The 25140-nt window shown below is 38.7% G+C and overlaps 2 protein-coding genes across 2 annotated transcripts; both read left to right on the forward strand.

Annotated features, from left to right (window-relative positions):
• The first annotated feature begins 410 nt into the window (after positions 1 to 410).
• Positions 411 to 6442, forward strand: LOC134650948 (ionotropic receptor 75a-like). The gene is made up of 13 exons (XM_063505904.1): positions 411 to 549; positions 1148 to 1323; positions 1569 to 1752; positions 2405 to 2500; positions 2607 to 2686; positions 2985 to 3109; positions 3620 to 3677; positions 3759 to 3871; positions 4355 to 4563; positions 4659 to 4703; positions 4789 to 4973; positions 5246 to 5381; positions 6276 to 6442. Exons 1-13 carry the CDS (start codon positions 411 to 413, stop codon positions 6440 to 6442), a joined length of 1713 nt encoding a protein of 570 aa, XP_063361974.1.
• A 12438-nt stretch (positions 6443 to 18880) lies between these two features.
• Positions 18881 to 21715, forward strand: LOC134650755 (ecdysone oxidase-like). The gene is made up of 3 exons (XM_063505688.1): positions 18881 to 18992; positions 19655 to 19788; positions 20213 to 21715. The coding sequence occupies exons 1-3, from the start codon at positions 18881 to 18883 to the stop codon at positions 21713 to 21715; spliced, it is 1749 nt and encodes a 582-aa protein (XP_063361758.1).
• Positions 21716 to 25140: the final 3425 nt, after the last annotated feature.

Below are 25140 nucleotides of genomic sequence, written 5' to 3' on the forward strand. Positions count from 1 at the left end.
ATGAAAGAAGACGGTAGGTAACGTATATTGCGTTTCAATTGTTTTGCTTTGTACTTAATCCTAATTTTAAGCTCTAATTGTAGGTATAATAGTTATTGTATTTTATCAAAGTTTTATTTGATCGATGCGTCATAGAGTATGTAAAAGCGCGAATTGACAAAAAAATGAAATATATTCACAAAACTTCTCGAGAATTGGTTGAAAAATACGATATGTAGAACGGATCAAAAGCATTTTGGCCCAGGCTGTAACGGAAGTCTTCGCTTTGATCGGTAAAAACACTGCGTCTTTTTTACGTTTCCTTAAGCTCTTGGAACTAACTGTACCATATGAAGATCAAAAGACAAATCATAAATTCATAAATCCAAGTCTATAAGAACGACCTACTCTCCCATTCTTTATTAGCCAAGATGCTTCGTAAAAGCATTTTCTTTTTTCTATTATCTTCTGTTGCAGGTTTTCAAGATAGCATCATAGATTTTTCTTTAGACTTTTTAAAAGCTAGAAACGTGAAATCTATTTGTTTGTTAACTTGTGGCGATAGGACTTGTAAGGCTCTATATTTTTTTAACTACATTTTTTTTAATTTTGAGGTTTTTGAAACATTGTTTTAGAAATGCTAACCCGAGGGCCACAGAACGCACGCACGCACCGAGCGAGCTCATGCCATATTTGTTAGAAGGTGACGTTCTGATGTCAACTACAGTAGCATTACTTACTGTTGCGGCATCGTTGTTCACCTACACAAAGACATTCACCGCTGCATTACTGCCACGATTATGACGTTCATTATGTCCCTCATGGCTCATTTTATCAAGGAAATTGACAGATACAGCACTGAACGTCACCTTTAACCGATGTATATGTAAATGTAACTGTCGGTGTCAGCGTTAAGTGAGCATGCGTTTTGTGGCCGAGGGGTAAAGCAAAGGCTGACACAAATGGATTGCACTTGAACTGAAACTTGTACAGTACAGTTTGTTGTGGTATTCTCACATACTTATTAGTTGTTATTGTAAATGAGATGCAATACATTTGTGCCAGCCCTATATTTACCTACCTAAAAACGCTTAAGTTCAACTGACAGTGAACAATTTTCTGTTGAACTAGTTACTAGATAATCAAAAAATATGAGAAATGTTTTCAGGGAACCGTAAATTTGCAAAAAATGCCTCGAAAGTCTCAATTGCCGTTTCACATGTTGGCATCGACGCTTCTCTATCAGATCTAGATTCATTAGGTCCATGCCTAAACCCAGGATCTGCTGATGTTGGAATTTTGATTGATACAAAATGTCAATTCTACGAAGAGGTCCTTATGTATGTAAGTATTAGCATTTGCAAAGCCAAAGCATAGATAAATAAATAAGCTTAAAGTACTCCATATCTTTTGTTTTCTTTTAATTACCTGGCTTTACACACCCTCTTAAATAGGTACGTATCCCTATAAATGAAGCATATGTCATAACGTCACCGTTTGTATTGAAAATTTTAAGTCTTTGTTAGTACGAGTATAATACTCTATGAGAAATAATTTCTATGTTTAAAATATCATACACGTCGTTTCAGGCATCTGAAAAACTCTTATTTGATGCAAATCACAAGTGGTTGATTATTGATATTGATACTTGGATATCTAACATATCAGCAGTTTCCAACGTTGAGATGAATGAAAATTTTTCATGGTTAATGGACACGTTCGAAAAATCAAATCTGAGCGTAGATGCCGACGTCACACTGTCGCTACAGAAAGGTAATCATTATCAATTATCATAGAGCACAGAACAAGTAGAATGGCGATGCGAGCAGGGTACGTGTCGCCGCCGGTTATGAGCAAACGCTCGCATGCTAGTACTCGCCCGCGCTGACCGAAAAACGTAAACATGCCTGTTGCGCCACAATAACGTTCAGATTAAGAAGCCAGATATCAAATCTATCTAAAGGAGGCGTATCCATTCACCAGGCACACAAGTTTTTACTACCGTTGCGCGAGAAATGTGGAAATGTGGAGAGGAACGAGCGGCGACACCGGTTCCGATACTAACTGCGCGCGATAGCCGTTCTAACCTCTTTAATATGTTCTGTGTCATAGAGTGATTAAAGTCCATTGATAACCTAGGATGGTTGCGTTTTAATCGCCTGTCATTGTGGTTGTCACTTTCTTCTAGTATGTACTATGTAATAGCGAGAGTGACACAGGAAACGGTAGACGATGAAAGTTTCCCGTTTCTCAAAAGCTTGTAACTTGTAGTACAAGGGGATGCCACTTTTTGACAGCTGTTGTTAGAAAGGGACTTCCACTTGTATTACAAGTTACAAGCTTTTGAGATAGGTAGTGTAATGTATGGAGTTTTTTGGATATTTAATTAGACAGTTCAGTGATGACACTGTAAAATTATTTGCAGGATCGGAAAATAACATTTACGAAGTGTATAATTTCGGAAAACTACGCGGAGGTAATGTCGTAGTGAAGAAACTGGGAAATTGGCGAAACAGAGCAGGTTAGTATGAGGGCCCAATACATTCCACGACTCTTCTCTTTACGAACTGACTTTACTAACTAGATTTTCACTTAGCAATGCGACTAATAATATCCTAATTTCTCAGATTTGATCAATCACTTAAATGTCTACAAATACTACAGAAGATGGGATTTCGAAAATTCAACAATTAACTACGTTGCAGTCGTAAGTATTAAGCTTATATAATAATTGTGATATCCTGATGATGATCAGAACGGAACTCTTCAACGGCGCATAGTACACGTTTGGCGTTTTCGATTTTGACTTATACTGGGACTCGGACTCGGAACCAGACCCGGACTCAGACTCGGACTCGGACCCGGACCCGGTTCGGACCCAGACCTGAACTCGGACTCGGACCCGGACCCTGATCCTGAAAACCACTATGATACCTAAACTAAATAAACGAGGATCCGTTTTTTTTCTATTAAAGATTATTTATTATTTTGTAATCGATTTGCAGATGTCAACGCCGCCGAAAGTATTCTACGTGAACATGCTTATAGGAGACAGGGGTCCGGGGGTCGCTGTTATGACTATTACTGGCACCAGAGTATTGGTAGAAATAGCACTACTACATAATATCAGGTGAGCTAATTCAATAATATCTATTTCCAAGCGCATCCTTGGATCCTATTATTGGACACCTAGGGCCCGTTTCTCAAAACTTTGTAACTTGTAATACAAGTGGAAGTCCCTTTCTAACAAAACCTGTCAAAAAGTGACATCCGCTTGCATTACAAGTTACAAGCTTTGAGAAACGGGCCCCTAGCCTTACACTTAGCCAAATAGGACAATGACAGTTAAAATAAATACATTTGTCTTTGGTGTCCCAAATGTATTCAGTGAGATTAAAAAAAATCAAAATTTTACCTTGTAGTGTAGGACTGTATTGCCCTGGCAAATATTCAATTGTACCTTTCAAATAATAAGTATAATAACATCGAAGGTTAATTCGAAGAAATCCCTTAAAGGGATAAGTTCGCCTTTGTACTGCCTATCCTGTGCCATATATTTGTGTTCTGTGTTTTGTACAATAAAGAGTTTATACATACATAGATACATCAATATAATTTATTAATACGAACATGTTTTCAGATTTAATTATACGATCGTAGACAGATGGATCGGGAAATTTGAGAGAAATACTACGCCGGTATGTTCTTTTCTTTTTGTTAACATCAATGAGAATTAACAAAGTGGCCAATTTTTTATAATTATTAATATTGTTTTTTAGGTGGCTGCTACTTTAATACACTTTAAAGAACAAGACATCACACCGATACTACGCGTATCATCGGAAATTTTCCAAAAAGTGGACATGGTGTCGCCGCCTGTAACTTCTATTGAGTATGATATTTGAATTCTATAAACGCATAAGTAATATTTAGGTATCATGAAGGTTTTTTCCGAGCCCGTCATTTTGAAAACAAATCATAATTTAGGATCCATTTACGAGTCCAAAGTGTTCGTTTACGGTCTACGGATGTCATTGGGGCATATTTAATCGTTGACATTGGTATAAAGATGTCTAAGTTGTACGGAGCAGGGTAATGTTTTCAAAATGACAGGATTTTTCCGAGCCTTGGGTATAATTGACGGATAGAGAAGCTACCTATGCGAGTATCGTTGTTTTTGGCGCAGGCAAATTAAGGGATTCACCTCGGAATTTTCCTTTCCTTGTGATAATAGTCCAACCACTGGCGCCCCCGACGTGATAGTAATTCCACAAACTTATTGCCACTTGGGTGTCTATCAGTATTTCTACTACATCTGGTGTTGTTTACCTTGACGGGTCGTAACCCGTTGACGTGACCCGTAAACGTATTTCAGGACAAGATATTACTACCGCATTCCAACCACCGGTCCCGGAAAGTTCGAGAACCAATTCCTACGGCCTCTGACCAAAGGCGTGTGGGGTTGCGCGGTAGCTGTGATTTCTCTGTGCGCTCTGGTACTGTTTCTGACTGCCAGAGCCGAAAGGAGACCAGCCGCTGTACAGTATGCTGTATTCTCTGTGGCAGCTACGTTTTGTCAGCAATGTATGTGTTTTGGTAAACACAAAGCGCGACGGTTGTTGTTTTTTTTTTAAGCTGAATCTTAGCTTAGCTAAATGATATATCCCTTAATTTTTCAGTTTTTGAAGATGGTGGTAACGATGATCCAAGACGAGAATCGTCTGGTAAGAAGTTTCAATAACTACTTTTTCATCTCTTGGTACAATTTATAGATTTTGTTGTTATTGGATGTCTTTACTGTGCTAACAGCTCGGCAGCTCACGGTCCTAGTGACAGGAGCATCCTGCGTCCTCATATACAACTACTACACTAGCAGCGTTGTCAGTTGGTTACTGAATGGACCACCGCCTTCCATCAACTCTCTGCAAGAACTCCTGGAAAGCCCACTGTCATTGATATACCAGGACATAGGCTATACACGTTCGTGGATACAGGTAGCTTTGGATTTTTGTGAATTGACCAGTCCATTACTATAGAAATGGCGTGGGATTGGACCAGACTTCAGCGAACTGATTCAAATGTGTCTAAAAGTTGGTAGATACTTGGCGGAGAATCGTGAAAACTTCTTCCGTTAACCAAGCGTCATTCATGGACTGCAAAAACTACTCCCTCTTGCTTATAAGGAAAAACCCTGTCTTGAAATAGGATGGGATTTAAAAAATGCGCAATTAAATACAACTTATGGACACTAACATTTTAATTCCAGAATCCGACGTATTATTACAGTAAAAAGAATGCTGAAGTGGAGGATAAATTAAGGAGGTTTAAAGTATTTAAGAAGAAAAAGGGAGAGCCCTTACTGGTGCCCTTGGAGGAAGGCATTGAAATGGTGAAAGCAGGAGGTATGCCACTTAATTATGCATCTACGGACACCCTTATTGCCTGTAAGCTAAGATTTAATTTTGATTAATTTACTTGAACTTAAAAATGAAAGAGAGCTAAAAATGTATTTAATCGTAGCTATGCAGCTGATTAAGCATTTAAAAAGGGAAACATAAGGTCTAATTTTAAATAAATTCGTGTTTTATGAAGTTGTTTCGAGCTGCAAGGCGAACTTTGAGCAAATTGCGCAAAGTTTAAATTGGGGTGGATACTTGGATAAAATGCTTTGTTACCGATGAACGGTGGACCAAAGAGTCCGAAGATCGACGTAAGTACCAGAGTTCATATAAAAATGATTATGTGGAATGTGACCTAGAGTTCCCGTCTCTCCTCAAAAAGTAAAACAAAATTAACCTCCTATTCATTCGGTATCTATCAAAAAATCAAGATATCGAAGCGTGAAAAAGTCTTCAATATGATTCAAAAATATTTTTATAGCAAAAAGTAACATTTTTAGGAGATATTTCACTGTAGAGATATAAACAATAAGTTTGAAGGGAAATAAAAGAAACAATAAACTAATAATAAATGATAATAATGTAGCCTATAGGTATACAATGGGCACAGGTCTCCTCACAACATACACGAGAGGAATTGGTCATATATAAGCTCACACGCTGACCTAATGCGGGTTGGGGAATATACAGTAAACACTTGAACGTTTAGTGAACCGAGAAAACTTAATTTTTTTTTCAGTTTTTCGAAATCAGTCTGCAAAACAAGCAAGCAAGCAAGTCTGCAAGTCAGAATATCATTGCCTGTAATTAATGCGATATAAACTGCGTATAAAAAATGTTAATTTTTCGGAAATCTAAATATTGTTCCCTGTGTGCAAACTGACCAATTTGTTTCAGGCTACGCATACCACACAGAAGTATACAACGCTAACATGTTAATATCTCGCAAGTTCAACCAAGAAGAGCTGTGTGAACTTGGTTCTCTACAATCAATGGAAGAAACACACCTTTATATTGTCGTACCAAAGAACAGCCCTTATAAAGAGTTCTTTAACTGGAAGTAAGTCCTTGCAACTTTAACCTCAATTTTTAATTTCTTTTAGTAATACCACTGTATATATCTTGTTTGTAAATAAATGATTATAATCACATTTCACTTCTAGTACTTTACTTATTATGTAATTAGGAGTTAGCTACTTTTTAGGGTTCCGTAGCCAAATGGCAAAAAACGGAACCCTTATAGATTCGTCATGTCTGTCTGTCTGTCTGTCTGTCCGTCTGTCTGTCCGTCTGTCTGTCCGTCCGTATGTCACAGCCACTTTTCTCCGAAACTATAAGAACTATACTGTTGTGACAATGTGCAGTTTCCAACTACCCTCCCCGTCCCAAAATCATAACTCACGGCGATCTTTCGGGAACGCTCGGCAGAATGCGATCTGGCTCCGAGCTTGACACACATCGCGCGTGTGCGTCCCGGACTCTTCAAAAATAATTCGAAAGGGTGAAGTTCTGCACCCTCAGTGTCGCGTGTGCCTTCCGAAACCAAAGGGCCCCGAAACGCGAGTGAAAGGAGTGAACAGTGCACTGTAATTTGGACAATTCAAAGGACTAGCTGTGAGTACCATCCCTTACCTATCTCTCACCCCTACACATTGTCACAATTGGTGGAGGTTGCGAAACCCCGAATTAGGTCTAATATTTTCTTGTTTGGCATTAATTAGTACGTATCGGTAACAAAATGTCCGACACAGAAGAAAAAACCGTTACTCGAGTGTCGGACATGTTTAAATATTTTAAGTCGTTAAATTTGGAAAATTTGAATCCGGCTATTAGACAATTAAAGGAAAAGATTGAGTCGCAAAATAATCAAATATCAGAGTTAAAGAAACGAATTAATACGATTGAAACAGAAAAAATGTCGCATACTCCATCGACGTGCCTTAACGGTCAAAAGGTCGAGTCACCCGCGAACGCGGTAGGTGAACATAATCGAGTCGATAAAAATAAGTTAAAAGTGTTGCAAAAAATGCTCGCGGAGTTACCAACTTGTGATGGCAAGGTGGCTAAACAACTTATTAAATTTATTATCAGCGTCGATAAAATTACTCAACTCCAGCTAGTTCCCCAGTCAGAGTATGTGACCTGGATAATGACCAGGACAACTGGGTTTCTGGCGGATTGGTGGTTCCGTCGGGCAGCCGCGTTACATAATTGGCAAGATATTAAAATACTGATTTTAAGCGAGGTTTTATCTCCGATACATATTGAAACGTTAAAAAATGAAATGTGCTTGCGTTATCAATATGAGTCCGAAACATTATTAGAGTTTGCGCATTCTGTAGTTGCGGTGGCGAAGGCGCTCAATCTGGGCTGGTCAGAGGAAATGTTAATGCAAACTATATTAAGTAGAATTTCTCCAAGGATATATTATTACATTAAATGCAACCCTATGGACATAAAGGACATGTCGCAATTAGCGCAAATAAGTAGTGAGGTCGAGGGCGCTCTTTTACGAGACAAATTGCATTCACAAAACTCGCATAACTTTTATCACCGGAACCAGTTAAATGTTGGTAGTAATACGTATCGGCAATATGGTCAACCGGCACGGGAGTCGAGTGCATCGTTTTCGCGCGGGAACCGGTTAGCGCATGGGGGCGAGCGAGAGGTCACCGCCGGCGGGTCGGGCTTGCCTAACGCAAATACATCGGTTGCTAATCAGGTTCAAACAACGCAGCGCGGCCCACGTTGTTATGAATGCAATTCTTATGGTCATTTCGGGCGTGATTGTGAACAGCGTCGTAGACGTTTACAGACACAGTCAAATTACGCGGGAAACGCGAACAGGGAGTAAGCAACGATATCCACCGTCAGCTTCCTCTCGCAGTAGTCCAAGAAGGTGGCAAAATAATTAGTTATAGGGAAACCAATAAACCATGCTTACAAGTAGTTATTTGTAATAATATTCTTACCGCGTTAGTGGACTCGGGCGCGTTTCGGTCATTTATTACTCAGGACTTAGCAGATAAACTCAAAGGTCGTCGTAAGGTGATTACGTCGCGGTGCAATATTCAATGTACTACCGCTAGGCGACAAGTTTTTACAGCTACCGAAGTTATAACCGTATTGATTTCAATTGATAAGTTTACTTGGAAATTTGAATTTACAGTAGCACCGAGTTTAATTGCACCTGTTATATTAGGATGCGATTTTATTAACAAAACAAAACTAGTCCCATATCCATTTTATGGATACGTGATATTTGACTTTATGCCGCATTATAAAATACCATTGTTGAAAAATGAAGAGCAGCAAGATATAGTACAGTTTAACAGCATTCAAAACGATGAGGAAATTGGAGGTAAAATAGAAAATTTATTAGGAAAACACAAAGAAGTCGTAACGGAAAAATTAGGTAAAACTAACATCCTGAACTATGAGATAAAACTCATTGATAATGTTCCGGTTCGCTCACGATTTTATCCGCTGTCGCCGCCGAAAGCCGCGGAAATGGAGGCACATATTAAACAACTTCTTGATAAAGGTATCATTGAAAAATCGAGTTCACCATATGCGTCACCAGCATTTTTAATCGACAAAGCCAGTGGTGGCAAGCGACTTTGCTGCGATTACAGGGCGGTAAATAAGAAGATTGTATACGACAGTTATCCAATGCCGTCGATTGAATCAGTTTTCCAGTATTTAGGCGGGGCTAGGTATTTTTCAATAATTGATCTTAACAGCTCATTTCATCAGATACCGTTAAGCGACGAATCTAAGCCGGTTACAGCGTTTATATGCCCCTTTGGGTTATTTCAGTACAAATATGTTCCTTTCGGGCTCTGTGTAAGTCCGCAGTCATTAAACAGGGTGGTCGATATGATATTTGGTGATATAAAATACAAGTATATAATCCCATTTGTGGACGACATTTGTGTTTTTTCCAAAGACAAGGAATCGCACGTGCAACACCTAGACGAGGTGTTGAGTAGACTTGGTAAAGCAGGGTTAACAGTCAACCCAAAAAAATTAAAACTATGTAAAGAGTCGGTACAGTTTTTAGGGTATAATATTAGTTATTCCGGTTTAGCCGTCGACCCCGATAAAATAAGTGTCGTTGTAAACTATCCGGAACCGAAAAATTTAAAACAGCTAAAAACATTTTTGGGGATGACTAGCTTCTATGCAAAATTTATTCCTCGATATTCGGAACTTGCCGAACCGTTAAATTTGTTAAAAAAAAAGATGCCAAGTACATCTGGGGGCCTAAACAGGTTGACGCATTCGCACGATTAAAACAGCAATTGGTTTCACCTAACGTTTTGAGGTTTCCTGACTTCTCAAAAAAATTTATTTTACAAAGTGATGCATCTGGAACAGCTCTTGGAGCTGTGCTTCAGCAGGAAGTGGACGGGGCCCTGGCGCCGGTGTGTTACGCGAGCCGCACGCTGTCGAGCGCCGAACGTCGCCAGACGGTCTACGAACTAGAGTGTGCCGCCGCCGTATTCGGAGTCACTAAATTTAAACAATATTTAGAAGTCGCGCCGTTTGAACTTCAAACCGATAATGCTGCATTATCTTGGCTTTTTGAACATCCTAAACAGATTGGAAAGTTAGGGAGGTGGATACTTCTTCTGTCCAGATTTAAATTTGATATTAAACATATTAAGGGCAGTAGTAATAACGTAGCCGATTGTTTGAGCCGTATGTACGAAGGAACGGATGAAGTCAATTGTTCCGCGCTTCAGGAATACCCCGTTACTAATGATTCGCTTATAAGACACCAGGTAAACGACAAATTTTGCAATGATTTAATTATTCAAATTAATGGTGGGACTAGGGTTCCAAAATATAAAATTAAAAACGAGTTATTGTGCCGGCAATTAGGGAAAACAAACAAATGGCGAATAGTATTACCTATTCATTTAAAAAATGTAATTTTAAATTATTATCATGATCAAGATATAGCTGGTCATCTAGGGATAACAAAAACCTTAAATAGAATAGCCAGTATTTTTTGGTGGAAGAACTTGTATACGGATATTAAAGAGTACGTAAGGTCGTGTTTGCTTTGTCAAACGACAAAACCATTAAATAAGAAACCGGTTGGTTTGATGTCATCAACTGTACCTACCGAAACTTGGGAAAGAGTTTATATAGATTACAAAGGACCATTTCCGATATCAAAGAACGGAAACAAATATATTTTGGTTATTTTGGACGGCTACTCAAAGTGGGTTCAGTTGATTGCAGTACGGGCGGCGACCGCTGCTAACACCGTGCGCGCGCTGTCGAGGCTCGTGTGGGCGAATTACGGACCGCCGCGAACTATCGTATCTGATAACGCAACACATTTCACAGCCGACGTATTTAAACAAATGTGCCATGTTTGGGGAATTAATGATGTTAAAATATCTCCGTATTACCCACAGGCAAATGCAGTGGAACGCGTAAATCGAAATTTGAGTATAATGTTAAATATTTATTGTAGGAAAACGAAATCTATATGGGACGAGTCGCTACCTAATTTCCAGCTTGCTCTCAACACCGCAGTCCATGAGAGTTCAAATCGTACACCATCATCTATTTTTCTCGGGCGGGAAATTAGAAGTCCTTTAGAAAATAGGTGGGAATTAGATAAAATAATTTCTGAAGGTAACTCGACCCATAACCACGAACAAACTACAGTAGTTCGGAAGTTAAACGCTGCACATGAGAGACAAGAGCATTATTATAATAATCGTAGGAGAGCCAATATTTTTAATGTAGGGCAACAAGTACTCGCGAAATGTTTTCCGCTTACCAACGCCGATCGAGGAGTATGCGCCGCGTTTTGTCCGCGGTGGTCAGGGCCATATACAATTAAAAATATTACAAACGGTCAAGCCGCGCTAATTAAGCCGAATTCAAATAATGTTGTAAAAAGAGTAAATATATCCCAATTGAAGCCATACTGTTCGAGATTAAGTGGGGGGGGATGTGACAATGTGCAGTTTCCAACTACCCTCCCCGTCCCAAAATCATAACTCACGGCGATCTTTCGGGAACGCTCGGCAGAATGCGATCTGGCTCCGAGCTTGACACACATCGCGCGTGTGCGTCCCGGACTCTTCAAAAATAATTCGAAAGGGTGAAGTTCTGCACCCTCAGTGTCGCGTGTGCCTTCCGAAACCAAAGGGCCCCGAAACGCGAGTGAAAGGAGTGAACAGTGCACTGTAATTTGGACAATTCAAAGGACTAGCTGTGAGTACCATCCCTTACCTATCTCTCACCCCTACACATTGTCACACTGTTGAAACTTGGTAAGTAGATGTATTCTGTGAACCGCATTAAGATTTTCACACAAAAATAGAAAAAAAAAACAATTAATTTTTGGGGTTCCCCATACTTCGAACTGAAACTCAAAATTTTTTTTTTCATCAAACCCATACGTGTGTGGTATTTATGGATAGGTCTTCAAAAATGATATTGAGGTTCCTAATATCATTTTTTTCTAAACTGAATAGTTTGCGCGAGAGACACTTCCAAAGTGGTAAAATGTGTGTCCCCCCCCCCCTAACTTCTAAAATAAGAGAATGATAAAACTAAAAAAAATATATGATGTACATTACCATGTAAACTTCCACCGAAAATTGGTTTGAACGAGATCTAGCAAGTAGTTTTTTTTTAATACGTCATAAATCGCCTAAATACGGAACCCTTCATGGGCGAGTCCGACTCGCACTTGGCCGCTTTTTTTCCATTGTTGAGCAAGAAGCAATTAAACTTATAGAGAAATGTAGCAGGTTAATTGCTCTGTGGTACTGGTTTTACACGTTAAAGGAGATTTCTTTACTCGTACCTATTTATAATATACTATGTTCTTTTTGTCCAATTTTTTAGTCCGAAACATTTTTCTAGTCACATATATTATGAATATTACTTTATTTGCCCAACCCCAAATCCTGCCAAAGTTATAAAAAAGCTTTTGTGTGTTCGCATGATTGCTAAAGCGCAAAACCCGAAGCGCACAAGACCTTTTAAGCTAATTTATCATTCAATACCGTTAACTAAATAAAAAAAATTGACTTCTTAGTCTTCTGCGTATGTACGAGACTGGCGTGGTCTCTCATCTTCAGCGTCAGGCCAACAGTCCTGAGATCTCTTGCGGAGGCAGCTCTCCAAGAGCGTTGGCTCTCGGCGGTGCTGCTCCAGCTTTTCTTCTACTGGCTTTTGGATACCTTCTGGCTACAGTCATTGTTCTTATAGAAAGGTACCAAAGTAGCTTAATTTTCAATGACAAGATATTTGTATAAATTAGGCCATTCAATTAAAAGGTGAAAGGTAACAATTTAACAAAAAAAAAGACCGTTCAATTTGAGTTTGTTGCTAGGCCTACTTGAATAAAGTATATTTGAATTTAAATTCAAATGTTCAATCCGACATAAACATAAAATATTTTATTACAAATTGTTACTGTCTTGTTCCTCTTTTCAGGCTTGTAGCGAGGAACGAGTTAAGGATAATCAGGAAGATAAAAGATCGAGTAATGTAGGGGCACTGGCAAAATACTAAAGAACTAGTAGATGTACAGTCAGCTGTAGAGAGAGGTGACCCCCCCCCCCCCCCCTGCATGGAAATTTGTTTGGAGGGGGGTCACCTCTCTCTGCAGGTTTGTTTTGTTGTTAGTTTAGTTGAATACTTTTAATAAAACCACAGTCTATAGTTAATAAATCCTATTTAGTTGAAATGACAAAACGACATTAAATGTAACAAACAATACAATTTAAAACAAAGTTTTTTTTTTAATTTACTTTTAAGACCATTAAAAGACAACAGTAAAATACACCCAAACCTAAATTACTGCGGTTCTGTAGTAAATAGGTCGTACCATGCATACATCAGTCACTAACTCATTCAAGATAATTTAACTTCGGGTGAAGGAACTACGAAAATGAAGATTTACATCGCGCCGTGCTAAATATTTTGCACGTTTGAAAAACCATTCGATTGTAGACCTTGTTCTCATTAAAATAAGGTAAACATTTCGGAATTTCTTTCGAGTTACGGTGTTAGAGAACTTTTAGAAATTTGAATTGAATTCAAAAACGTTATTAATGGCAAATTCATATTAGGTAACATAAATATATTTAAATATTCCTTATTACACACTTCAAACAGTACAAAAAGTTAGCAGCCTATGTAAAATTGGTGAATATGAAGATATTTATTATTGTTAAATATCAAGATATCCAGCTAGTACTAATCTTCACTAATCTTGACATCCATTGTCTTCCTTGATCATATCAGCAGCTTTCTCTGCCAGCATAATGACAGGTGCGTTGATGTTACCGCTCGTGATGTTTGGCATCGCGCTGCTGTCGGCCACGCGCTCGTCCAACACCCCTCCTAGCGCACGCGCCATTTCCAATACTCATGACTACCAACCGCCAAACCTTGGCACTTCGGCAACTTAAAATCAACCAGCTCCCCGCCAACACTTTTAAAGTAAGTCGAGTTTCGTAATTCATCACAATCCGCCAAAGACTTTGCCAATGCATCTAGATCGGATTCATCTGAGAAATAGTTCAGAAATACTAAAGGCGGGTCAAAAGGATCAGTACTTTTTAATTGAATAACTCCTCGTGATTTTGGATGTAACAAGATCACGGTTTGATAAAGCATTTCTCTTTACTGGCCTGCAATTTTTTACAGTAGCACCTACTTAAGTTGCTATCATGGTAAGCTTACCCTAAATTTAACATTAAATGAATAGTAGATTGTTAACCAAGGGATGAAAGGCACTCACTCACTTCTGGCGAGGTAGTTTGGCGGTCGAACGCAGTGAGAGCGCCAATAGTCTGAGGCTAATATGATACACACTACTTTTCATTTCGAATACGAGGAAAGTAAAATTCATGTGTTTTTTTTTAAACATGAGAAAGTAGAATTTTATATAGTAAATCTTGAGGGTACTTTCAATTAACAATATAGGCAAAAGTATCGTTATTTATGGAATGCGGAGTTAAATATCAGAATGGAAATTGTATAACAAATCCATAAACCCAAATTTCAATTCCTTATTGTATAAAATTTATAAAGTCCTACTTGGAACGTAAAATGCTCTAGTGCAGAAACGTATCATTTTCTGCACACCTTTTATAACAACAACGACCCTCTCTCAGAGCATGAGAAATGAAAAGTAACTTGTAATATTCGCTATGTGCACGACTGGTGCTGCCCTCATTTTGGCAGACTTTATACGTTAAATCTTATGGAGTAAAATTAGTTCAAGCGGCTGCCGCTAGTACTAATGTCAGACATTCCATAAGATTACCTGAGTTTGTGACGATCAGCGCCCCTTCCCCCTCCAGCGACTGCGCACCTTGCCAATAATATGTAACAACACGCTACGAAGCCGAAATTTGCCGAGTCTGTCGTTTCGATAAAGGTAAAAAAGATAAAAGCTACACCGGCTCGAAAAGGATCAACAACAAAATTTGAACTTTAAGTACAAACGAGAACAAGCATTCAATTTAAATGACTTAAGGATGGATCCTTTATCCTGAACTACGTCCAATTATTTGTCCCCTGGAATCAATTCACAGCCTAGAGTCTGGCTACTGAAATATTACACAAATGTTTGGCGGGAAATTCAAAAAATCTTGGGCTGGTCACACTTTGTGTAGTAAGAATTATAGTTTTGATACTAGAAAATATTTTTGATTTTCTGTGCACACGTAAGAAAGAAAGAAAGGAAGACAATGAACCAGCTAATAAAAAGCACACTAGTGGAAATCCTATCAGTCGGCTGTTCAGAAGAAAGATAAGTTTAGATAAAATACCTACTACACTCGACAGCAAAAATCTCGGGTAGCTACGAGTATGATGAATAGGTAAACCTCGTACATTTGGTGACACCAAATCGACGTCAAGCAGCAAATACCTAGGCTGATAAAAATACGATTATCTAGGCTACGATATCGACTTATTACAAGAACTGCATTGATAATAATTTCGACGGGTTGGTGGAAGCAACCCGCAAACGCTGTTTAATAATCAGTAACTATTACTTATGAAAGCAGAGGAATATAAATCGATCGTATTAGATTCATAATTCTTACATATTAGCCGTGACTTATTTTTAAAACGTGTTTTTCTATAAAAAGACACACCAAGATTGTTTACCTTATTTCTAATACTAAAAAAATGAACTATAGAGATTGATTAGTATAGTATAGTATATCGTTTATTGCAAACCATGGTACAATATAATAGATGTTACAATAAGAAACAGATCACATGGCACCCTGGTAGGGTATGGCAATTATCCTTAAGACTACATTAACTAAATATAATATTTAGTACACTTAAACATACTTTGCTTGCTACTTGCTACATATTATTATTTTCTATGTTTAGGAACTTTGTTTACAAATATTATCATAATAGATCATCCTGCATAAATTCTTCGATGGTATAGTATGATTTTTGCAATAGAACGGACTTGAGTTTTTGTGTAAATAAATGATTTATTTGTATGTTTTTTATTTCAGTAGGTAGTTTATTATATATATTTATTGCTCGGTAGTACGGTCCTTTTTTATAAATATCTAAGATTGGTTCTGGGAGGATGAGATTATCTTTGCGACGCGCACTCTTGTTAAATTCAAATAGGTGTAAATTATTTTTGACAAATGAAGTTATTTCCAGGATATACAGAGAGGGGAGAGTCAATAATTGAAGTTCCTGAAAATGGGGTTTGCAACTGTCGGTCTGTGGAATATTTACCAATATACGGATGCATTTTTTTTGCATTATAAATAGGTCGTGGGCGTCGCTGCTATGGCCCCACAATAGCAAACCATAACTGAGCCAAGACTGTGCATATGCGTAGTAAGCGGACAGGGCGCAATGGATATGTGTGTTTGATTTTAAAATGCTGAACGCGTATAGGAAGGAAGATAATTTTGCTTTGACTTTGGCTACGTGTTTTTTCCAGTCTAGGTGGGTATCAATAGTTAGTCCTAGCAGGGTACATTCAGTCTCTTCTATTATGTTTAAATCTTGTAATAGTGGTGTCAAGTCAGTCGGTCGTTTTTGGTGTGGTCTAAATTGTATAGTCTTTGTTTTTGCTGTATTTATAATTAAGTTATGGTCTTGTAGCCATTGTGATATGTCGAAGAAGGTTTCCTTTATATGTGAAAAGTTATTGTTTGGGTCATTATCGTGTTTAAATAAGAGTGAGATATCGTCGGCAAATACTACGCATTTATGGTTAGTAATTTTTGGGAGGTCGTTTATGTATATTAAGAAGAGCACACATCCCAGTACGCTGCCTTGTGGAATTGAGCTGTTGACAGTTTGCCACTTTGACTGGATTTTTTGGAGCTGCCCGGAATCATTATGGTAGTGGTCAATTTGCACGAATTGTTGTCTGTTTTCAAGGTATGATTTTAACCAGTTGTAAGCATTGCCTCGGATACCTATTTCGTATAATTTGTTAAGTAGTATTGGATGGGATACTCTGTCGTAAGCTTTGGACAAATCTAGCAGAAGGCCAATGGCATAATTTTTGTTTTTGAGATATTCTAATATATTTTGGATGTATGTGTAGACTGCTAGGGTGGTTGAACGTTTCTGACGGAAACCGAACTGATTTTCTTCTAGTAGGTGATATTTTTCTAAAAAATTATAGATTCTGTCTGCCATGCATTTTTCAAATATTTTCGATATGGACGGTAAGAGCGCGATAGGTCTGTAATTTGTGAGATCGGATTTTTTCCCGCCTTTTTTGAGGATAGGTTTAATTGCTGCTATTTTTAATTTCTCTGGAAAAGAGCATTCGTTGAATTAAGGTGTCTTGTTCTCAGATTTCTCAAGATTTATGCTGTATCGACAGTCGACAGGGTGGAAGGGTTAAGGACTAAGACCAGCAGTAGAGTAGACGGACTATACGACTAATTAATCTTCTGAACTTAGGAAACGATTTTTTGGTATTTAATTATGATATGGCTTTTAATTGGTTTCCTAAAATTTTCGAACGTTATCTGTGTCAGAAACGCAACTTATTATTATATGAAGGTTATCAGAAATAAAATAAAAAACTAACGTCATACATATGTTTTTGCGTAAGCTACTGCATTGTCTTGTGTAAGTACTGTTTATTTAATATTAATTAAGTACCTACTCTTACAGATGTTCCTCCATTATTGTGATAATTAAATACATATAATACTTACAACAGTAAGAAAAACATCGTAGGTATTTATCGAACGAAATAACAGACTGTAAATTGCTTTTTAAACATTTATTTTTTTATTATAAGTTGTTGTTGAAGTAAGTACATTACGCATTCACGCTTCGGCTGTCCTTGGCGTTAGAGTATTCTCCAAATAGAGTAGTTTAATATTTTAAACTTATACGGACTGAAAGGAGGTAACGTACTGAACTTCGTACACTATTATTTCTATAATTTGAGACCTATAGAGATGGTTTTAATGCATTTAACCTACCTTAACACTACTTTCAATTTCGTGACAGCATCTAAACATTCTAGACAGTCTTCGATCAACACGGGCTTCCGACACGTCGGAAGGGATAGGCCCAAGCGATACCTTGACATTCAAATCATTCTGCCATTTTTCGCGGGGGGGAACGTGCACACAGTCGCACTTCTCACACACTTACATACAAAATCCAATCTGTAATGACGACACAAATACATAGAAAATGACACACGTCAAAGACAAATCTTGCAAACCTCGATCTCTTTTTGTGTACGGACGAGTCACAAGTGTGACAACACGCACACTAACACATTTACGTCGAAGAATTTTATTGTATTCTGAGAGATGAGAAGTCGGATTTGTCGCTCGACCGATCCGCAATTTGTACTGGGCGAGCAAAATGGATAAATCCAGCAATTACATGAGACTAAAATATAATAATTGTGTTTAAATGTAATTAAACGTATGACATGTAAAAAAAATATTACATGTGAAATGTAACACCTTCTTTTTGTAAATTTGATGTCCTCGACCTCTTTTTACAACAAATAACCGAGCAATTAGGCATTTTTTCTGCTGCTGTGTTCACTCGCGCGTCTGGACTCGGTCTAGTTAAAAATCCGAGCGCAACTAGTTTTATTACCCGCGCTAGATCAGTTGATCTTGTACCTAGGCAGAGGGGAAATAGTGCGAATGCCGCATCCCTTCCGTGTTGATCGAAGTAGACAGTAGTTAAAGCTGTAGTATTTTTCACAAGGATTGGGTTGGGTACGGTGACAGCTGTCATTTAAAAACGATTTTAAATTTTATTGTTCACACACTGGCGATTGTCAATCATTTTATTTTTTATGATTATGAATTATCGTTTTATCTAACTATATATATATATAAATGCAAGTGTCCTGACTGACTGACTGACTGATTCATCAACGCAGATACGTCCAATTCACAGCCTACCTAACTTATCTACATAGAAAATTAAATAGGTACATATTATTCGATTGCAGTTGTAACATGGATGCTGCATTAGCCGTTGCAAGAATCAGAAGAATTCAAGCAGCCTTAAAGGTTCTAGTTGTTCTGGGGCTAACCGCAATACACTGGCCTCAGCAAGCAATCGTATTAGGTGAGTAAATCTTTCTCTCCAATTTTGCATTGTTAGAATAGTTGTGCTTGCCATGATGAAATTGGTAAGGTTTTTTACGTCTTAATGTATTCTTAGAATTGTTAGTTCGTTGTTTAGCATTAGAAAGAAGGTAAACAATCTTGACGTGTTTTTTATTATAAAACTATAAAACGCTCCAATTACGCCGCTCTATTTGTATTAGTTCATTTATGCTCATTATAATTATAGGAAGGGTAATCGACATGTTAGTTCCCAATAGATGCTACTCAGCTGTCACCTCTAGTGATAGTACCAAATAGAGTCTGTGCGGAAAGAGAAGAGTCGTGGAATGTTTTGGGCCCCATATACATCCACGACTCTTCCCTTTCCGCTCAGGCTCTAGTACTTAAGTGTAAAGAAGACATTTACTGGGACAGTGATTAATTTTATTAGCACTCGGAAATTTACATGCTTCAAAATTTATGGTATCTTCTATTTTTACGTAAAAAAATGTTATTGGTACCATTTTTAAGGATTACCAGTCCGCCGGACGATATCGGCCTGTCAGTTGTTCGGAACTCAACTTTTTATTCTAACTGACAAGCCGATATCGTCCGGCGGACTGTTAATCAGTGGGCCCCTTTATAAATATCTAATCCAATCTTTCACTTTTGCAACAACAGATGGCGCTCGCTACAGTTTCATCATAGTGGGCGGTGGCACTGCTGGGTGCGTGCTCGCCAACCGGCTGACGGAGCGGTACCATTTCAACGTTCTGCTCATTGAGGCTGACGGCGATCCGCCGTTTGAGTCCATGGTAAGGTAAAGTAACACAACATTGTCTCGAATTTCAAGGAAAGGCCGACGTTTCGTTCGCATTCCATCAATTTTCTATTTTCTCATTTTTTTGTTTCTTAAATTTGCAATCAACAAGAACGAAGTGGATGACGGTAGCATAGAATATGTATATTATGTCAGTAAGAACTGCGGCGATAGCACGGTCGTATTTTTATCGCTTGTCACCATGCCTGTCACGTTCTAATAAGTATGTAAATGCAAAAGTGACGGGCATAGTGACAGGCGATAAAAATGGAACCAAACTGCGCCTGCTGAATTCTTTTCGAACTTGTTTTGATTATCACTAAATTCATGATTGTACTTTTTTAATTCTATGAAAACAAAGAAGCTTCCGTAGGCAGAACAATTGTCACTTAATTGGTTTTTATATATTTTGGTTTCAGCTTCCAGGGTTAGTAGGTTACCTGCCTAAAACATCCGTAGACTGGAACTACACTGAGCAATACGACCGAAACAAAGAATTTTACCAAAACAACATTGAATTGCCATTAACGCAAGGCAAAATGCTAGGCGGGTCCAGCAGCAATAGTTACATGATCTACGCAAGAGGACATCCCCACGATTACAACTCTTGGGCTAATAAAGTCGGCGATCAGTCATGGAATTATGACAATGTATTACCTTACTTCAAAAAGAGTGAGCATTTGGACGATCCCGAAATCCTCTGGTCAGAGTACTCTATGTTTCACGGCACTGCAGGCTATATGCACATCACGAAAGAACCTCACCTTGAAACCAAACCCTATCTGAATATGTTCAAGGAGCTAGGACACAAAATTCGTATAGATTTTAACGGAGATGAATATTTAGGATATGGCGAGCCTACTTTTACTATAAGCGAAGGAGTAAGGCAGAGTACAGCCTTTAGCTTTCTTAGACCAGTCAAAAACAGACATAATCTACATGTTGTCAAGAACACACTTGTTACAAAAATTTTATTCGACGACTATAAGAATGCTATAGGAGTACAAGCTTTGACTCAAGATCGAAAATTAATAAATATAATGGCGGATAAAGAAGTTATACTAACAGCTGGGGCATTCAACTCCGCCCAATTACTCATGCTTTCTGGCATTGGCCCTAAAAAAGATTTACAATCCTTAGGAATTAAGGTAGTTTCTGATCTGCCAGTCGGTCAAGTTTTAAAAGAACATCCTGCAGCTTTACTTGCATATAAAATGAAGAGATCAAATGATCCGCCGAAACCTCAGAACCCTGCAGAATTTCCGATGCCTTGTATAACCGGTTATATAACATTATATAAAACCCATACCTATCCGGATTCTGAATCTATATGTTATATTATTCCCAACGACTCGGATGCGGCATTGTCAATGTGTTCCTTCAATCTTGGTCTTAATTACAATACATGTCAAGCTATTTATGAAGCTGGAAAAGGTAGAGAGATACTGTTGTGTTTACAAGCTCTGTTACATCCCAAATCAACCGGCAAAGTTGAGCTAGCTAGTAGAAACTCAGAGGACAAACCACTGGTCTACTTAAGAGCTTATTCAGAGAAGGAAGATGTAGAAACAATGGTAAAGGCTTGTGAAGAGTTGGATAAAATTAGAACTACAAGTTATTTTAACAGCGTTGGTGGTGAAGCTATTGATCTCAGATTGCCTAAATGTAAAGGATTGGAGTATGGAACTAAGGCATATTGGGATTGCCATGTTTTGAGTACGAGGATGACATTGTGGCACTACATTGGGGCCTGTAGTATGGGTCGGGTGGTAGATTCAAAATTGCGTGTGTTCGGTGTTCGAGGCCTGCGAGTCAGCGATAGCTGCGCTATACCACTACTCCCGCGTGCGAATATCTTAGCAGCTGTTGTCATGGTCGCTGAAAAGGGAGCTGACATTGTCAAAGCTGAGCATGGTGGTTAACAGTTTAGTTAAGTATTGTCTTTTTTCGGATTCTGGGGAATTTTACGGGCGTCGTGCGGAGTGAGTTTATTGATCCATCTAAATTAATGTTAGCAACGTTAAGTTATGTTCAAATAAATTATAAATCTATGACTTCAATATTTTAGTTAGTATAGAAATTATCTTCTGATTCAACTGTCGTTGATAAAGTAACGTGTTTCTGTAAGATGAGATATGATTAAAATGTGTACGATAATTATTTTGCAGTCCTTTCAACCTTCGTTGTTCCTTCTTTGTTTATTTTCACGATAAATATTAACAGGTGTTACTTTATAATCTATGAGTAGCATTGAGCAATATGAAAACATTTATAAATTAACACGACAAAGAATTTCACGTCAATTCTGTTACAATTTTTTTTATATTATCGCTTGTCACCATGTCTGTCACGTTCTAAGTTCTAATAAGTATGCAAGTGCGAAAGTGATGGGCATAGTGACAGGCTATAAAAATGGAACCATGCTGAGCCCGATGGTTTTCATCCCATTTTGATAGGGTCCTGATACGTGTCACCAGGAATCTCTCGTCACCAATAAATGATGACTCTCGTTAGACCGGGCCGTGTCCGGGCTGAAGCTTCCAGAGCTTTATTTTCTATGGAAAGCATCACGTTATCACCTGTCAGCTGTCATAGAAAAGTAAGCGCCGGAAGCTCCGGCCCGGACACGGCCCGGTCGGCCCGGTCTAACGTGAGCCATCCTTAAGTGCGAGCGCAATTCCTTATGAGACGACTCCTGATATATTTTTTTCAGCACTAATGACGGAATGTGCTGACGGAAGACTTTTAAGTCACTTAACGTAAATGAATTATATTTTCCTGTAATTGAAATACTTTTTGGCTTCCAGGACTAGTGGGCTTACTTCCAGATAGACTAAGCGCCACTTGCACCATCCTACTAACCTGGGGTTAACCGCTTAACCCGGGGTTAGTGGGATGTTGCAAGTGGTGCTAAATGACTGAAACTACACGGAACAATGCGACAGAAATCAAAAAATATTGTCTGTGTTAGGTAATATCAATAAATAATAGACCGTTTTCATTCTACGTTAAGTTTATCAAAACAACCCGGTTCAACTGTTTGTTAAGTATTTGTTTGTTTTTATAACAATTATAATTATGAGTAGGTAACGTAATCATAATTATAGCATTACACAATACAAAAAAAATGTTTTGCTTACCTATCGTAACAAAACCAAATGTACGTCAGTTAACATTATTTTATAAAAGATCTGTGAGTGAACGTGTTCCGTATTCACCGGGTGGTAATCGGATACAGATTGAAAGGTAATTTTCCAATTTAGGAGTGATGATCCAACAGTTGGGCAGGTTCTCCAGACAAGTAGATTAAATAAATAACGCATATTTTCAAACCTACGAGTAAACTCAGAAAATTCGCCGCTATAAATCAGTGCAACGACATCTTCATGTTTCCTAAAACACTAAGATGTCATTGAGATATTAGATACAACTATGGAGTGCCTTATCACGCTGCAGAACAGGTACAACAACAAGAGAGTTATTGTTAATTCAATTTTTAGCAAGTAACAATAAAATTTCGGTAACTACAATAATAATTCTAAAGTGTAGGTATGCTGGACATTTTAACAAGCTTATAAACTGAAATAGATGTCATATATTAAAGAAAAAGTGACGTAGCCCTCCAGTTCAGTTCAGTTTATAATTTATGTATACTTAATACTAGTACTTAGTGTGTGACTACTTAATATACACAAAACAAAATATTTAATAAAATAATTTGCTTTCTTCCCAAAGTTGTGTATTTTTATAAGCGTTTATTTAACTTGCCCTGTTAGTATGTTATTAGGTTGTGGGTCAAATCTTAGAAGCTAAATTTAACCCACTTCCCGATCGATTGAGCTGAAATTTTGCATAAGTATACATAATGTAAATCGGACGACAATGCAATATTATGACGGCATGGAGCTGATCTGATGATGAAGGCAGGAGATGGCCATGGGAACTCTGTGATAAAACAACGCAAACTATTGTCATTGGGGTTAGAAATGTTATATTTTGTCTCGTACCATAAAATGGGGTGTGTTGTATATATACATAGGTATATCATCATAATTATAGATGTGGGTAGCTGAGGAATGTGCGGTAGGTTGAGAATAAAAATAAAGCAGTCATTGTCTAGCTATCTTCCTGGTTTTACTTAGATTCCTTAATCCCGAATACTACATGGTGTCAGGTGTAAATAACTCAATGTATTAATCGTAAATCGAACGTCTCGGTTGTTTAGTGATGACGGGAAATGAAGTTGCGGGGTCGGCCGCTCAGAATAGTGGCTATGCAAGTTTACAACAGCCGCCGCCGTTATGCGACGGCAGCAACGGTAATATGGCGGACAATTGGCGTGATTGGAAAAAGACATTCGATTGGTACTTAGTAGCTTCGGGGCGTGATGGGGCATCGGGGAAGGAAAAGTGTGCGTTATTCTTACATATCATTGGTAAAATCGGGCGCGAAATATATGAAGAATTGGACTTTGAAGAGGCCGCAAAGGACGATTTTGATGTGTTGTGCGAAAAGTTTGAATCGAGATGTGACCCAACCAAAAACATTAACTTTGAGAGACATCTGTTTTTTGAGTGTTCGCAGGGAAGTGACAAGTTTGAGAAATATTATGCCACATTGAAAGTGAAAAGTAAATCGTGTAAATTTGGGGATCTAAGGGATAGCTTGATTTTGACTCAAATGATAAGGGGGATAAAAGATGGCCAGCTGAGGGAAAGGATGCTCAGAAAGTCGGACTTGGAGTTAAAAGACGCCGCAGCATGGTGCAGGGCGGCCGAGGTGGCGAGCGAGCAGGCCAGGGCCGTGCGCGCCGCGGAGCCGCCTGCGCCCGCGCCGAGCGCCGCCATCGAGCCCGTCGTGGCGCGCCCGCGGGCCGCCGGCCGCCCGGGCCCGCCGCCGCCCGCCCGGCCCCGCGCCGCGACCGCTGCCGGTGCCGGTGCCGGCCGGAGGGAGCGCCGATGTTGGAATTGTAGCTACACGCACGACGACAACAGATGCCCAGCTGTGCAAGTGACATGCTTTAGGTGTAATAGGAGAGGGCATTTCGCGAGATGTTGTCGGTCGTTCGGATTTGTGAGTCATACGATGCGTGAGTTATCGTGTCAATCGACGGAGGAAATGAGCGAAGAGGAGGAGTTTATGATAAGGGGAATTGAAATCGGAAGCGTTGACAGAAAGGACTGGTACGAGTGGATAGTGGTAAACGGAGCACGGGTGCAGTTTAAATTGGACAGCGGTGCGGACGTGACAGTTATCTCGATAAACAATTATGTGGCTGCCGGGTTTGATAAGCGATCATTATGTAAGACGAGTTCAATATTGAAAGAGGTTAGTAAACATATTTTAC

Source organism: Cydia amplana, chromosome 9 (assembly GCF_948474715.1).
Source record: "Cydia amplana chromosome 9, ilCydAmpl1.1, whole genome shotgun sequence".
Lineage (NCBI taxonomy): Eukaryota > Metazoa > Arthropoda > Insecta > Lepidoptera > Tortricidae > Cydia > Cydia amplana.

Excerpts from the sequence above, each read along its gene's own strand:
- LOC134650755 (XM_063505688.1), top strand. The coding sequence starts at position 18,881 with ATGGATGCTGCATTAGCCGTTGCAAGAATCAGAAGAATTCAAGCAGCC. Across the intron at positions 18,993-19,654 it reads TCAGCAAGCAATCGTATTAG|ATGGCGCTCGCTACAGTTTC; the intron begins GTGAGTAAATCT and ends TTGCAACAACAG. Across the intron at positions 19,789-20,212 it reads ATCCGCCGTTTGAGTCCATG|CTTCCAGGGTTAGTAGGTTA; the intron begins GTAAGGTAAAGT and ends TTTTGGTTTCAG.
- LOC134650948 (XM_063505904.1), top strand. The coding sequence starts at position 411 with ATGCTTCGTAAAAGCATTTTCTTTTTTCTATTATCTTCTGTTGCAGGT. Across the intron at positions 1,324-1,568 it reads ACGAAGAGGTCCTTATGTAT|GCATCTGAAAAACTCTTATT; the intron begins GTAAGTATTAGC and ends ACGTCGTTTCAG. Across the intron at positions 4,564-4,658 it reads AGCTACGTTTTGTCAGCAAT|TTTTTGAAGATGGTGGTAAC; the intron begins GTATGTGTTTTG and ends TTAATTTTTCAG.